The 16364-nt window shown below is 39.1% G+C and overlaps 2 protein-coding genes across 2 annotated transcripts; one reads left to right on the top strand and one right to left on the bottom strand.

The window, feature by feature from the left end:
• The first annotated feature begins 704 nt into the window (after positions 1-704).
• steap3 (STEAP family member 3, metalloreductase) lies at positions 705-12185 on the top strand. The gene is made up of 6 exons (XM_051709805.1): positions 705-788; positions 1028-1086; positions 2393-2885; positions 3554-4081; positions 4262-4426; positions 10735-12185. The coding sequence occupies exons 3-6, from the start codon at positions 2400-2402 to the stop codon at positions 10972-10974; spliced, it is 1419 nt and encodes a 472-aa protein (XP_051565765.1). The 5' UTR covers positions 705-788; positions 1028-1086; positions 2393-2399; the 3' UTR covers positions 10975-12185.
• On the bottom strand, positions 12058-15188 carry c11h2orf76 (chromosome 11 C2orf76 homolog). The gene is made up of 6 exons (XM_051709847.1): positions 15092-15188; positions 14828-14998; positions 14651-14701; positions 14531-14568; positions 14153-14234; positions 12058-12996 (listed from the first exon to the last, which is right to left on the bottom strand). Exons 1-6 carry the CDS (start codon positions 15156-15158, stop codon positions 12920-12922), a joined length of 486 nt encoding a protein of 161 aa, XP_051565807.1. The 5' UTR covers positions 15159-15188; the 3' UTR covers positions 12058-12919.
• Positions 15189-16364: the final 1176 nt, after the last annotated feature.

The raw sequence follows: 16364 nt of genomic DNA, 5'->3' as shown, positions 1-16364 counted from the left end.
TTCTGAGGGGGGCATTTTGCCCCAAGGGCCTAATTTTACTTTTTCACTTCAAAAAAAAAAAAACTTCTAACATAAATTCACAGATCACTCTATTCCTTTGGTACAAATACGATCAACTGAACTCAAAACTGTTCTGATGAAAAAAAAAGAAAAAAAAAAAAAAACAAAATCGCACAAATGATGATGTTTAAAAAATCTCAAGACTAAAAGGTGTATAGCCATTCTGTAGATGTGTAGAGATAACATTTGTGCCATTAATAGTTTTCCTTCTTCGTCTAATGTATATAGGCTATACTTAACATGTAGAGAGAGAGAGAGAGAGAGAGAGAGAGAGAGAGAGAGAGAGAGAGAGAGAGGGTATAAGAACATAATATAAGAATATAAGAACGGGTATATTTGGCTAGCTGTGATTATTGCGGTTTACATACCACTCAACCGCGCACTGTGCATGGAGCGGACCGGCCGTCAAAGCGCACAGTATCCCGATACCGACAATCAGCGGCACCAGCACGGACACACACACCACCATTGCGCGGTTAGATCTGTATGAGCATCCGTCAGATGGCGAACCCGCCTCGCCGCTCGTGTCCTTATCGCTGCCTTCCAGATGTTTACAAGCGTTTTATCCGGATCAGCTGATTCCGCCATGTGTCTGCTATGATCAGCGCATTGTGTTTATGCAATATGAGCAATAAGACGGCGAAAGTGCCTCTAATAACATGGCAGACCTACAGTATAGCCCGTGTCTCTTCGCTTCACAGATTATGCACTCTTATTGTCTAATCCCTGTAAGTATTTCCTTTAGCGTCAGATGCGTCTAGGAATTTTGGAATTTACACAGACGGGGTGTAATGGAGCCTTCCTATGTGTCTCCCCCTTATTTTGGCAATTTAATTTCTTGGGTTGCTGTATTATGTGGACAGCTAGAGAGAGCACCGCTAGGGTGCAGTTATGTTCAGCAGAGACCGCCTGTGTATGATAACAACCCATGTCTTTTTCTGCACGGTTTCATATCTGTTGTGCACAGTAGCGCAAGCGCACGGGTCACAGTCCTGGAACACCAGACAGAGCGACGTTCTAAAAGCGGTGAGTACGAGTTAACGTAGGCTAGTGTATCCTAATGGAACTTCTGAGATAAATGTATGGTTAAATAAGGTTAAAACATGTAAACGTTTAAGCATGTAGTGTAATGGAGCATTGGCATTGATTTATTGTACGTGTCTGTCCACCCCCTCTTTTGGGAGAAACGAAACTTACCCTACTGTCAACTAATTTCAAAGATGAAACTTCTAAGATGCTTGAAAATGAATTACAAATCGTCAATATATTGGCTAAGAATAACAATAATAATTATATTATATTATATATTGTATATTTTGTATATATATATATATATATATATATATATATATATATATATATATATATATATATATATAAGTTTTCCAATAATTCTTATATGACCTGCTCATTTTGAGTCACATTTACCCAGAAACAGTTTTATGCATTTAAGTAAAAAGGAAAGTCTCAGCTTGACATAGCCCATATAAAATGATGACTCAGACTTTTCTTTAGTGCAGGGGATTTCAAAGTTTTTGATGCCAAGGACCCCCAATAATGATGACCTTCCTAAAATATAAAGGCAGATACAGTATATCCAGTATTTTATATATAAAGTCATTATACTGTGTGAGAAAAAATATTAAGCATGGTATTATAATATAAAGATAACACATGATTGTGAAATTAAATAATTAGCTTTTAAATCATCATTATATTAAAGCCATTGTATATATATATATATATATATATATATATATATATATATATATATATATAGATAGATAGATAGATAGATAGATAGATAGATAGATATTATGCATGTGGAAAATATTAACTTTGCATTAAGTTGACAGCATATCTTTTTTTCTGCCCACTATTGGAATAATGTTAACCAGTATGCCAGAATGGGTAACAGGGTTACAGATTTTGCCAAAATTAAGCTCGCAGCAGGAGAGAACACTAGGTGTTGGCTTGAAAGTAGTTGGTACACCTACATTTCCCATAAATTTAAGGAAAAAATTTGTATGATAAATTTTCTTTCAACCACTTTGGTAACAGGGTTGAATGGTTGTACTAGATGAATGCAATGAATCAACACTAAAATGTCTGTACTGTATAGATTGAGAAAATGGAAGGAAAGCATTTAATTATTTTCCTGGCATGCTGTAGAAAGCATCCCAATGATGTTTCCTCCTGTGTCCAGATTTTGTGAAATGTTGCATTCTTTCAGTGGGGGAATATGGTAATAGGTTTGCAAACAAATTATGGGAGCTAAATATCACATGGGGTCCTTTTAATAATATAAATGCTCATCATTTCTCCTTCTCAGGCTCAAAATGGCAGATGAATTGACAGATCCTCTCCTCTCAATCTCTGAAGCTCCTACTGATGTCCTACCTGCATGTCCCACCAGCCCCACAGTGGCCATCCTCGGTTCCGGAGACTTCTCTCGTTCTCTAGCTGTGCGGCTGATAGCTTGTGGTGTGCGAGTGGTGGTGGGGAGTCGGTGTGTGAATCGCATCCAGTCAGGGCTGTTCCCTGATTCAGTGGAGCTGATGAGCCAGGAGGGGGCAGTAACGCAAGATGTGTATGTTGTGTTTATGGCTTTGTTCCCTGAGCACTACCCTTCCTTGCTGGGACTGCAATCTGCACTTGCAGGGAAGGTGCTCGTGGACGTAAGTAATGCAACAGAGATGAATATTCATGGGTTATCCAATGCAGAGCGACTAGCTGAGCTGTTTCCAGACAGTCTGGTGGTCAAGGGTTTTAACACAGTGTCAGCATGGGAGCTGCAGACTGGGGCTCATGATGGAAGCATACAGGTGAGAGCTGTTGTTGTGTTGTCTGTGTGTGCTGAAAACAGTGTACAGGGTGCCCCCCCCCCACCAAAAAAATAAACGGGGTCACTATGTTTGATTGCTCATATCTTAAAAATGCATAAAGGCATTTGCACAATTTTTGGCGTACTTCTACGACGTTTTGTAAACAACAAAATGACGTCACTGTGATGACATTTTGTTGTTTAAAAAAAGTCGTAAAAGCACACCAAAAATCGTGCAAATGCCTTTATGCATTTTTAAGATATGAGCAATAAAACACTGTGGCCCCTGAACGTAAATTGAAAGTTCATGTTCAGTCCGCAACACCAGGACAAGCTCAACGTGGACACCATCCATAACCATAGCAACAGCTCCAGTACCCACACGTGCGCAAGAGTTTTTCACATTTAGGCTTAAAAATCTTATGAATAACCCTTTTATATTATATATTTATACATTATATATTATATTTTTGCCACGTGTAATGAAACATTTCACAGTTTGTAACCGTGGATTCTAAATTCTTACGGTTAAATTAACCATGATATTTTTAATCACGTTACTCTTCCTCACTCCATGCAAAATCAAACAATTTACCGCTCACATATTCTGCTTGAAAACTACTGCAGGGTTAACTGATGTCTGTGACCTTTGATCTTTCATTGCTTAAGGTCCTGATCTGCAGTGACAGTACAGAGGGGAAGAGGAAAGTTCTGCAGTTGGCTCGGCAGATGGGGTTCCACCCGGTGGACATGGGCGGCCTTTCCGCTGCTCGAGATATTGAGGTAGCTCCACTGCGCCTATTCCCATCTTGGAGTGGCCCAATCCTTGTCACCTTCCTGCTCTTCCTCTTCTTCTATGGCTATGGTTTCTTGCGGGAGATTCTGTTGACGTTTCTTGCCCAAGGACACAATGCTTTTTACCGTCTCGCCCTTGACCTGGTGAATGAGAGCCTGTCAGCGGTCGCCTTGGTGACCCTGGCACTTGTATACCTGCCAGGCTTGTTTGCTGCATGGTTACAGCTCTGGAGGGGCACTAAGTACCGCCGTTTCCCAGCCTGGTTGGACCACTGGTTGCTGCGGCGAAAACAACTGGGCCTGCTGAGCTTCCTGTGCGCTGCATTGCATGGTGTCTACAGCCTTTGCTTGCCATTGCGCAGAGTTACATTGTACAGGTTCATCAATGCTGCCTACAGACAGGTGCGTGAACAAAGACCTCACTGAGAATTAAACTTTTTAGAAATTTAGTGACATATTTGTGCATTGCTTAGATGATATTTTCACAAAACTGTAACATTAACCTGTGACCTTTTTTATAACCATTGTTTAGTACTTAAGAATGTAAGTGATGTCTGCTATGCATTTGCCTGTATGTATCAGGTTAAGGCCGGTATAGAGGAGCCATGGGATGAGCAGGGTGTTTGGCACTCTGATCTCTACCTGTCATGTGGGGTGCTGGGTTTGGGTGTCCTCTCTCTACTGGCCATCACATCCCTTCCCTCAGTGGGTAACACCCTCAACTGGAGAGAGTTTACCTTTGTCCAGGTGAGCCCATGCATGCCAGTACACATAGGCTGTCAAGTTAAAAAATTACTCAATCACAGCCCGTACTTAAACACGTAATAAGAAATATCCCTACTATAGGAGCAATTCAAGCTTGATGTACCACCTTGGTGCAGTAGGGGGCAATCAGCGCTCCAGCTGTATAGGCAACATGCCTCGTCAAACCAAGGAGCAGGCAGCAGAGCCTTCCACAGACTCGCTTTTGCTCTCAAAGACAGCTGGACTGAACTAGGATCTCGAGATTTTTAAAAATTTCAATCTACGTTTAACTTAGCACATCATCATAAAAACACAGGATTTAAGACAAGAGGCACTGAAAACTAGTGAAATGTGAAGCAACCAAAGTGAGATGCTCCAAAAGTGCCCATCTGACGCACGAGTACATAAACCAACAGCAAAAAATAGAACAGATGGATTTCGGCCAATAATAGGGTTATGTTCAATGATATGGAAATAAAACAATATTTTGAATTTTAAAGCCACATTTTGTATTGCCTTAATACTTTACTTGTCTGTTGTATACTGTATGTATATAACATAACGCATATGAATTATAATATTTATTATATATTACATGCATAATTATTTTAACGATAATTTTCAAAACTACCTTTATTTGTGGGGGCCTATCGTAGTAAATATTGATATGCGATTCAATCTATTAATTAATCTGCACATCATGAAATTAATTCGATTCAAAACTGTAATCAAATAACAGCACTATTTATCACCTTTTTCACACTTTAATATTTTTACCAGATTGGCTGAAGCTTTGGTGAACCTAACGCCTACTTTGCGCATCTACTTGGACTTGCACGGCTACTTATTTTTAATAGTCGAGTAACCGCCCAGGAAAGTAGCCGAGGTTTGGGTTACTCGGCAGATCAGTGTTTACCGTTTGTAAATGCCCTACAGATTGCTTTAACCTACATTTTTTCCACTATTTTTGCACATTTTGAAAAAATTTATGCATAATTCCAAATGATGTACATTATTTTGACAGATAAAATACATGAAAGAAAACCATTTAAACAATAGTGTGTCAATTTTAATTCCAACCATCTTTACTGTACGTGGTATATTGTATGTGTGGCTTTACTCTCTTGATCCCTGTACACACCCTGTGTATGTGTGAGTGAGTGATGGAGAGAGAGATCGACTCTGCGTTAATGTGTGAATGAAGAGAATGTCTGCACAACTTAGATGAGAAATGATAGTATGCGTACCTACATAGACAAATTTATGCTACTTGTGTTGTTTCTTGATTGGCTTCAAGACACATAGCAAGGATTTTGGCTTGTTGTATGAGAAAAAGAGCACTTTAAATGTCCACAGGACTCGTACATGCTTTGTAAACGCAAAGTGCTTCACTTTATTGACACTTTTTTTATATTATTATTTTATTTTATACAGAATGTTTTTATATTAAGTCCCTCATTTCATGTTGTTGATTGCTCAATTGGAAATATTTTAGTCTCAGATCACACCCTGGTGAGTTTAGAGGTGTTGCCACATATGGAGAAAAGGAAATCATATAGTTGCTGCTTTAATGTATCCCTTTTACAAAATCCTGAATTCCAACAAATGTTAAAGGCTGAAATCAATGTTTATATGGAGACCAACTGGTCCTCAGTATCCTCTGTGGGCATGGCTTGGGAGGCACTTAAGGCAGTTCTTACGTGCCGGATCATACATTATGCCTCATTCACCAAAAAATCCAAAGCACGAGAACTCGGAGTTGGAAGGGAATATTAAAAGTGCCGAGGCAGAGCTGAAGCGCCGAATGTCTTCTGATGGCCTCAGAGAATTGACCTGATTGAAATACAGATATAATACTATTTTGACGTGGAAGGTGGAGTTTTGGCTATTCAGGGAAAGATAGTCATACTTTGAGTCGGGGGACAAGGCAGAAAAACTTCTGGCTAGATATATAAGACGGAGGAGTCTTTTTCTACCATTCCCTCAGTGAAATTTGCTGGTGGTGAAATATTTACCTCAGCCATTGATATTGATAATGCTTTTAAAGATGGGGGCCTGGGTAGCTCAGCGAGTATTGATGCTGACTACCATCCCTGGAGTCACAAGTTCAAATCCAGGGCGTGCTGATTGATTCCAGCCAGGTCTCCTAAGCAACCAAATTGGCCCGGTTGCTAGGGAGGGTAGAGTCACATGGGGTAACCTCTTCATGGTTACTATAATGTGTGGTTCTCGCTCTCGGTGGGGCGTGTGGTGAGTTGTGCGTGGATGCCACAGAGAATAGCGTGGGCCTCCACACGTGCTACGTCTCCACGGTAACGTGCTCAACAAGCCATGTGATAAGATGCACGGATTGGTGGTCTCAGACGTGGAGGTAACTGAGATTCGTCCTCCGGAACCCAGATTGAGGCGAGTCACTTCGCCACCACGAGGATTTAAAGCACATTGGGAATTGGGCATTCCAAATTGGGGAGTCTGGGGATGAGGGCATGGTCAAGCATTCATCTGGGGAGAAAGCGGCAAGGACATCCACCTGAGATGAATTGTGACTAATTACCATCACTATGTTCATAGTGAGAGTCGGGGGAGATAAAAAGAAGGCCAGTTCACAGAGAGAGGAGAGAGACAGTCAGACCAGAGTCTTCGTGTCTGTCCCCTGAGAGAAAAGGGGAGAAAATAATAAATAAATACAAATAATAATAAAACAAATCATGCTTTTAAATAATTCTATCTTGATCTCTATAGTTCCACGTCTTCGTCTACTGATCAGGATATTAGAAACTTTGTGGAACCATTAGAACTTCCTAAACTGACAGCTGAGGGAAAAAATTCCCTTGATTCTGAGATAACCTTGGAGGAGCTTGGTGAGGTAATTAAGGCCTTGCCTACAGGCAAGGCTCCGGGGCCAGATGGCTTTGCCGCTGAGTTTTTTAGATCTTATGCTACAGAATTAACTCCACTTTTGCTAGAAGTTTATATGGAATCATTAAAGAATGGAAAGCTTCCGCCAACCATGACGCAAGCCCGTATCAGTCTGATTCTTAAAAAGGACAAAGATCCAAGCAAGTGTAAGAGTTACCGTCCAATTTCCCTGATCCAGCTAGATGATAAAATATTGTCAAATATTTTGGCTAACCAATTAAGTTATGACATCTCTTATACATATAGATCAGGTGGGGTTTATTCGGGCCATAGCTCTTCTGATAACATTAGGTGTTTCGTCAATATCATGTGGTCAGTTGCGAATGATCAGACTCCGGTCGCTGCCATCTCACTTGATGGTGAAAATGCATTTGATAAGGTAGAATGGGCTAATTTTTTAAAGAGTTTGGAAATGTACGGGTTCGGGAATACTATCTTTGGTTGGATTAAGTTACTTTATAGACACCCGGTAGTGGCTGTACAAACGAATGGATTAATTTCAGATTATTATACTCTGGATAGGGGCAAGCTTTTGCTTTACGCAGATGATATTTTATTTGTCTCCGACCCTACTAGATCTATGCCTTGCCTCCACAGAATTATTCATTCCTTTTCTAAGTTCTCGGGATAGAGTTAATTGGTCTAAATCCAAAGCTTTGGCTCTGACAGCGTACTGCCCAGTAACGGCTTTTCAGCCGGGTGCCTTCCATTTTATTCCCAGCAAATTTGTGTGATTTAGTTAGAGTACATTTTCACCCTTTAATAAAAAGGTTTTCGAAGCGATGTGGGCTTCATTGCATTTATCTATGTTTGGGAAGGTTAATATTATTAAAATGAATTGTATTCCAAAATTCAACTACCTGCTACAATCTCACCCTATGGATGTCCCCCTCTCTTATTTCAAGCAATTTGATAGCATAGCGAAGTCCTTCATTGTAATGGTAAACGTCCCAGATTACATTTCAGTAAGTTGCATAGGCCGATTGACAAAAGTGGGCTAGGCCTACCCAAGATTTATTATTATGCATTCGGCCTCAGACATTTGCCTCATTGGTCGCTTCCACCTGAGAGAGCCCCTCCCTGATTTTTAATGAACAGGAAGTTCTTGCCCCTATTTCGCCATTGCAAAGCCTTTCTATCAAACTAACCAGAGAAGTTAAGTTACACCCCATTATCTCGCATTTGCACGTGGTATGGACAAAAGTGTCCAGAGTGTTTAATTCGGACATTTATTTAAATGTTGCTTCGAGCAAATTGCTGAACCCAAAGATATGTATTAATAAGTCCCCTTTCTGCTGGACAGAGTGGATTGTGAGGGAGGTTAATACGCTCTGTGACCTATATGAGAGTGGAGTGTTGAGATCCTTTGAAAATTTTATTCAACATTTTGGGATTCCCAGGTCTCAATTCTTTAGGTATTTACAGCTGCGCCACTTGCTTGTACTATTTTTGGAAGTAGCATACACCCCCCTAAAGCGGCAGATACTCTGGAAGTGGTGATTACTGCTTTTGGAAAAGGCCATGAGGCATCAGTGTATTACTCCCTGCTAAATCAAAGTCTGGGGGACGGGGCTTTAACTTCTCTCAAGAGATTATAGGAGAAAGATTTAAACTTGGTATTGGAGGAGGGAGTGTGGGCTAGGATTCTAAAAAACATCAAGTCTTCATCTAGAGATGCAAGGGTGCACCTTATGCAATTCAAGATTTTACATCGATTCTATTGGACCCCCTCTAGATTGTATAGGCTTGGTCTTAAAGACACACCCACCTGCTGGCGATGCCAATCAGAAGATGGGAGACACAACCCATGTTTTTGGTGGTGTGTTAAGATCCAAGAATTCTGGTTGAGGGTTCAGAGTTTATGTGTGACGTATTGGGCACTCAAATTTCATTTTGCCCCAGACTCTGTATTTTAGGCGATGGGGTGGTCATTAGTATAGGGGAAAAATATATAAGAAATTGGGTCCTAGCCAGTGTCATGATCGGTAGACAGATCATTCTGAGGGGATGAAAGTTGGCTGGTGTGCCCTCATTTCGGGAGTGGTGTACAGAGATGGGCAGGGTGGTGGCATTTGAGGAGATGTCAGATAGAAGGCTAGGCAATCTGGGGATGTTTAATATTAAGTTTTTGGTACCTTTTTGGTAGGTTCTCGTGGAGGGGCAGTGGAAAGAGATTTATAGTTTAAATGTGTGTGATTTTTTTTTTTTTTTTGTGTGTGTATGTGTGTGTGTGTGTGTGTGTGTGTGTTTGTGTTATTTGGCTTTGACCACAGGGATGTTTGTTGGGGGTCAGGGTGGGGTTGGGGATTGGGATTGGGAGGGGGAAGGGGAATAATGGGGGTTAAAATTTTATTCTGTGCATATATGTTTTGCTTTTCTGTTTCATGTGTTAGAATCAATAAAAAGTGTTAATCGGAAAATGTATTTATGGAACAAGCACAGTTGATATCATGTGATCCACGAGTACTTGGCATGGACCCAATGCGTCAACTAGTGGAAAAACTATAACCAACTAAGCAAGTAGTCGACTAGTCGTGCAACCCCTAACATCTGCTTGAGCTCTGAAAACATTAAGTGAAACTCAAATGGGCTCCAATAGAGCTGCTCAGTCATAATGTCATTTGTAGTTGAACTCGGAAGGCTAAATCGCCATGGTTTTCCTCAGGAATTTCCTGTAGGTTTTTAGAATAGGAATTTTTTAATTACGAGTAATGGTCGTGTTTCGTTCTAGAACTACAGTCATATCTCAATTTTGGATTTTAAAGCCAGTGGCTGAGTTCGGAATTGCAAACTACCATACTTACTCTTCCTGCCATAGACTGATGTGGCAGAAGAAGCAAGAGTAGTTTGAGCGGTATGCCAAACCGAACTCAGCCATTGTCTTATAAAAATGCATGTTGCTAATCCATCACAAAATAAAGACTACAACAGTCATCCATTTCATAACGTGCATTTCTCCCGTGCTCATGGTAGTTGTAGTCCTTAATTAGCACTGTGATAGCAACATGCATTTTATAAGACAAAGTAGCTTCTAAAATAACATTTGAGGTGTGACTGTGTAATTTATGTTCTAGACCAAAATAGTTGTCTTTTCAAGTAATTTGAACCAAAGGTCTTATTTAAGTCGTATATCTAAAACTGCCATTATAAAACCCAAAGAAAAATCCTACATTAAAAGCTCTATAAAAGGCTTTTCACACCAGAAAATTCTTAAAGGTGCTTATGTTTTTCAGCCAGTACAATTTTCAGGAATAGTCAGTAATTAGTGTAAAAAAAATGTTTTATGGTAATGTATTTGATTAACAGGCACGAGCAATGTATTCAGTATTACAGCACAAGCCCTGTCATATGACATTCACTAAATTTGATTTGAATTCTTTGTCTCTCTTCAGTCTGGTTTGGGCTACGCTGCTCTGACTCTGTCCATCATGCACATGCTCTTCTTCAGCTGGGATTTTGCCTTCCATGTTGAGGCATATCCGTTCTACATGCCACCAAGCTATGTATTAGCTGTAGCTCTGCCCTGCACTGTTCTGGTGTGCCGTTGTTTCCTGCTGCTGCCATGCATCTCCATCAGACTGGCACGAATCCGCCGTGGATGGGAGAGTAAACGTAACTGTCCTGTACTGTAGTGACTAATGGAATACCATAGGAAATCTGAGAATGAGAACATACATCTGTGCACTGACCTGATGTAACTAAAGCTGCAGTGTGTAATGTACACACCAGTAACTCCAAACAGAACTTCAAACAGTCCTCCCAGGCTAAATACAAAGTTGTACATAGAGTATTTCGAGAGGAGGGAATGTTCATTTTTTTCTGAAAGTGATATTTGGGAGCAATGATGACTGTCAAACTTATAAAACTGCTGCATGTTATAGATTGAGAAGTATTCATGCAATCTTAACACTAACCCTGCTAAGGTTGAGTATTGGATACATGGATGTGACCACTGGTGTTATCAGGTTCAGTCAGTACCAGCAGAGGTCTTCTCACAGAAGCACACAGACCAGAGCTCTGCTAACATTTCTACAGTACCTCAGGACTTAAGAACAGCTCTCCTTGTCCATGTATTCATGATCATAATGACACAAAAGCCAATCAAGTACATCAGTGTTGATGTTTACACATCTCTAGAATATTTCTGTGCAGAGACTCATTCAAATCAGGTCAGTATCACAGCTCCCAGACACAGGAGAGTCTCCTCAGTCATGCTGAGGTATTCTGACCTTCAGTAAGTCCTGACTGGACTTCTGGTCTACTCCTTTGAATAAAACTTTTTTTGATCCTTGAGGATCAGTAATGACCAAAATTGCATTACATTTACGTGTGCTATCTGTTGTAACAAACCCTGTGTGAACTTACAGTTTGAATGTCCACACAAAATACAAATACATAATGTTAAAGGGACTGTTTAGACAAAAAAAAAATGCAATTTCATTCTGTGCCATTATAATACTTTTGTGGAGTTTTTTTATTGTTGTTTTGTTTTTTAGAGCTTGACTGGCACTGGTCACCAAGCACTTTAGAAAATGACAGTCTGAACATTTTAAATAACTCCTTTTGTGTTAAGATTGTGCACAGGAAAAATAAATTGATAAAAATGATTAAAAAAAATAAAATTAAAATTAAAAATAAAATTGTCCATCTTGAGTGAACTATCATGAAGATAAGATACAGTAAATGCCTTGAAAAATGAGGGACTGACATTCAGGAAAATTTTAATTCAAATTCTTTTTTTTTTTTTTTTGCTTCTTATACCTCCACTTAAGTGATTTTTTTTTTTATTTTTTTTTTTATTTTTTACAACATGCTAGGATTGCATGTGTTTTATTTTCAGTTTCACTTCCTCAGTTTGAAAAACTGCAGGTATTAAGATTCCATCCATATTCTATTGCCGCTTGTCCCATGTAGGGTAGTGTTAGAGCCTATCCCACCTGTCTCGGGCCAAAGGCAGAGAAACATCCTGGACAGGTGGCCAGTCCATCACAGGGCAACACACACAGATATACACATCCACACACACACTCTCACCTACGGGCAATTTAGAGTTTTCAAATCACTTAACCTGCATGTTTTTGAAATGTGGGGGAAACCGGAGCACTTGGAGGAAACCCACGCAAACACAAGGAGAACATACAGAAAGGGCCTGGGTGAGCCGGAATTTGAACCGGGAACCTTCTTGCTGCGAGGTGACAGTACTACTCACTGAGAATGTAGTACAGAAAAGATGTTCTAAATTAAACCTTTAATTAATTAATCAAGTTCTTTGATGTGAGAGCATAATTCATGCCTAAACTTTATTTAACAAAAACCAATGACAATACCATCTCTGATGACTCCAAGGTGTCATTTAAATAAAACAATTTATCTGGTGTGTTTAATATTATTCTCAAAGCAATTAATTACTCTGACAACATAAAATCAGTTCCCCTCAAAATAAATAGAGTGCATTTATAAAAACTCAAGTTAAACATGAAATTAAAATAGATAATTTGTTCATTACAACAGAACAGAAGTGTGTACTGTGTTTGGTAAATTAATACTCCCAAGAACTCTAGTGTCACATCCTGTTCATCACCATGCCGTCTGGGGACTGGCCTTGAACTTTTCATAGTCTTCCATTCTGAAGAAAGCCAGTTCCGTCTCATTGGCTGTGAAGAGAAGAAAGGTGATGAGATTTCACTTGGTGCACAAACAATGAATTAGCAGTAGTGGACAAATTTGGTTTAGCATTTAACGTGCATAAAAGCACCAACAGTCCGAGAAACAAGCAAATATATTAATCATAAATTGCACATGTGTAATATTCCATTATTCAGCAGTTTTTCTGCTATAGTAACAATAAATTAGGTTGCTATAGCATGAAAGGTAAATGTTAATTTGTGGTTCAAAAGAATCCATTATCTACCCTAGAGCAGGTGTTTAAATTGGGGTCCGGGCAACACAAGGGGGTACAGGGGGTTGGGAGAAAACATTCAGATAAAAAATGTTTTAAAAAAATTAAACCACTTCATTCTAAAATCATTTAGATTATTTTATTCTATTGGCAGCCATAGTAAGAAATAAAAATGGATTTTTAAAAAAAATCTGCATTTCATTTCATGCTAAGATATTGCGATATAAAAGCCAATTATTTTAATTGCAAACAATAAGTCTTTATAAAAGAAAGATCTTCATATTCGGGGGTCCTTGGCATAAAAAGTTTGAAAACCCCTGCCTGAGGGCATAAGTTTATCCCCACTACCAAAACAAATTCTATACTCTAATTACAACAGACAGTCAGGACTGCAGAGAGGATTATTGGTGCCCCCCGCCCACCCTCCAAAACCTGTACATCTCCAGAGTGAGGAAACGTTCAGGTAGAATCACTCTGGTCCCCACACACCCTGCCCACTCCCTCTTTGAACTGTTGCCCTCTGGCCGGCGCTGCAGAGCACTCAGCGCCAGGACAACCAGGCACAAGAACAGTTTCTACCCTCAGGCCATTTACCACATGAACAATTAAACTGCCTTCAGAACGCCTCAGCGCAATAATGTAAATAAATCTCATGTACATATGTAAATTCACTCACTTAATTCAATAACTGTACATACCCCTACCTTGCACATACATTACCGCTTGCACATGTACAAACGCCATTCTGTTATATGTCCTATTATTTGTATGTCTATCTATACTCTTACCTTGTTTTATATTCTGTGTCTCACTGTAATGTTGTGTGGGCACTTGTTTCTCTTATCACCAAAAAAAAAAAAAAAATGACACTTGGCCGTTTTGATTCTGATATCATGCTTTAAATTACATACCAACATCACATGCTCGCAACCTGCTGCCACCACGCAGAATCAACTTCTCATCATCCTCTAAACTCATTACAAGCTCATTTGTCTGAAAAAAAGAAAAGAAAAAGAAAAACATTAATATAACATGGTCATTTTACTCATGTTGTGTAGGCTGCATTTAGTGAAAATTAGATTGTTGCTGATTTTTCAAATGATTATAGATTTAATTTTAACCAATCTGACAATTATAAACTTTTGCGGCTAAAAGTCGAAGAAAAATATGGAGTACAACTAAAGACTGTTTACTGTACGTATCATCATGTTTATTACAACAGTAGCCTAATTATCTAATGCAGTATTACATAACAGATGTCACAAATTGTTGACATAAAACCAAGTTACCTTTGCTCCATGTGCCTGATGAATGATTTTCATTGTGTCTGCAACAATACAACAAACAGGAGTTTACTACAACAACTATTACTATTATTGCTGTTAAAAATAAGTGCAGTGCAGACTTACCATAGTCAAACTTCTTGAAGGGTGGAGGCAAACCAGCTCTAGTCGAAACGTCTTCGAGGAGAGAAGTGTTGAACTTTAGTAACTCTCACTGTTTAATATCAAGAACCCATCTGATTTACTAGATTAAAAATAATCTTGAATCATGGCTACAGTCTGCCCGTTATCATAAAGTCTTACCTTGCTTAACAAACGAAATAAACTCCTCCACCGTCTGGTCTAAACTGACGCCTTTGAAAACCACAGGTTTAAAGTTGCGATGCTCAAAAGACCGAACCAGACGCACCGTCAGAACCGCCTGATCGGACATCCCGAACCCGGTCCGTTTCAGCACATCACAAACCACCCGGACTAAAACACAAATAATCGTATCAAATAAAACGCCAATAAGTATAAGAAAGTATTGACACACTACTTCAAAATGTTTATTATGTTAGTAAGGACCATTGAGCGAGAACTTCCAGAATGTTCTGAGTGCAATTCTAGACCACATTAATCGCTCCAGCTTCATAGATCAGAAAATAGAAGTAAGTCTCAAGCAATGGATCTGCGGCACAATCGATTTATCTTGAACGTGACTTTTCCACAGTTTGGAGCATCCTGGAGATATATCTACACAGTACGTTTATATTCTGTGCCGTGTTCTGTAATGTTTTCTAATGTAGTCGTGTTTTCTTTTTGTATTATATTATTATTATTATTATTATTATTATTATTATTATTATTATTATTATTTAAATAGGCTACTTGAAGCGGAAGCGGGACTCCTGTATTGAGGCATTCATAATCTCAAGCGTCCTATATTCATGTGGTAAAAAGCTGGCAAATTTAGTTAAAACAGATTTCTAATTTCCTAATTATTTGTATCCCTTCTGAAAAACAACACGTAAATTCTAATCGTTTCCGCTACAAATACCATTACGAGTGTATTGTGTTTTGGGCCACAGTCTATTAGGATTTAATGGTTTGTATTGGTATACATTACAGATATGTATTGGTCCCTAGTGGTATCATAACATGCCACCAACAGCAGGCAACACATAACCAGTAGAGACCCACAGGGATCATTAAAGTTTCCATTAAAACCATTATAACCAGGGTTTGAAATTAGTGTTAACACTCTTTCTTCTCTGTTTCAGTCATCACGAAAACATTTAGCAAGGAGTGCGTCATCTATGAGAAGTGGTTGTCAAAATTGGGCTTTCAATTTCGGTGGGCAGAAAAAGTAACTTTCACGATTAAAATTAAAACCATTAGAATCTCTGTGAGGGTTTCTATTGTTTATTTATTTATTTATTTATTTTTTTGGTTGTTGTTGTTTGTCCCTTGTTTTTCAGCAAGGATAATATTATTTAGGGAAAGAAGTGTGGTGAACAGGGGTTTGCATCAATTTTTTTGTCATCCAATTGTTCAGCCCCTTTTACAACTTGCTAGACTTCTATGGAAATCAGACTGGAATTGGTCCAATAATAATTCAAGATGGATTTTTCAGTGAGGATCCAGTGGCCTTAAAATCTCCTCGAGCTGAAGAGGGAAAGTGCCAAGGGTAATTTAATTTGGATAAGTGCTTTAACTACATTTTAAGTGTTGCAATGGTTAACTGATTAACAGAGCAAGGTAGCTTATGGTGTATGCAAAAATAACATTGATCAGCTTTGAATTCAAAGGTTCTTAACTGTGTTTTGTCCCAGATTTCAGCTCCAGTGTGCTGCTGTTT

Source organism: Myxocyprinus asiaticus, chromosome 11, assembly GCF_019703515.2.
Source record: "Myxocyprinus asiaticus isolate MX2 ecotype Aquarium Trade chromosome 11, UBuf_Myxa_2, whole genome shotgun sequence".
NCBI lineage: Eukaryota > Metazoa > Chordata > Actinopteri > Cypriniformes > Catostomidae > Myxocyprinus > Myxocyprinus asiaticus.
This window is presented reverse-complemented; position numbering and strand designations above follow the sequence as displayed.

Excerpts from the sequence above, each read along its gene's own strand:
- steap3 (XM_051709805.1), top strand. The coding sequence starts at position 2,400 with ATGGCAGATGAATTGACAGATCCTCTCCTCTCAATCTCTGAAGCTCCT. Across the intron at positions 2,886-3,553 it reads CTCATGATGGAAGCATACAG|GTCCTGATCTGCAGTGACAG; the intron begins GTGAGAGCTGTT and ends TCATTGCTTAAG. Across the intron at positions 4,082-4,261 it reads TCAATGCTGCCTACAGACAG|GTTAAGGCCGGTATAGAGGA; the intron begins GTGCGTGAACAA and ends TGTATGTATCAG.
- c11h2orf76 (XM_051709847.1), bottom strand. The coding sequence starts at position 15,158 with ATGAAGCTGGAGCGATTAATGTGGTCTAGAATTGCACTCAGAACATTC. Across the intron at positions 14,702-14,827 it reads TATTTCGTTTGTTAAGCAAG|ACGTTTCGACTAGAGCTGGT; the intron begins GTAAGACTTTAT and ends CTCTCCTCGAAG. Across the intron at positions 14,235-14,530 it reads ATCAGGCACATGGAGCAAAG|ACAAATGAGCTTGTAATGAG; the intron begins GTAACTTGGTTT and ends TCTTTTTTTCAG.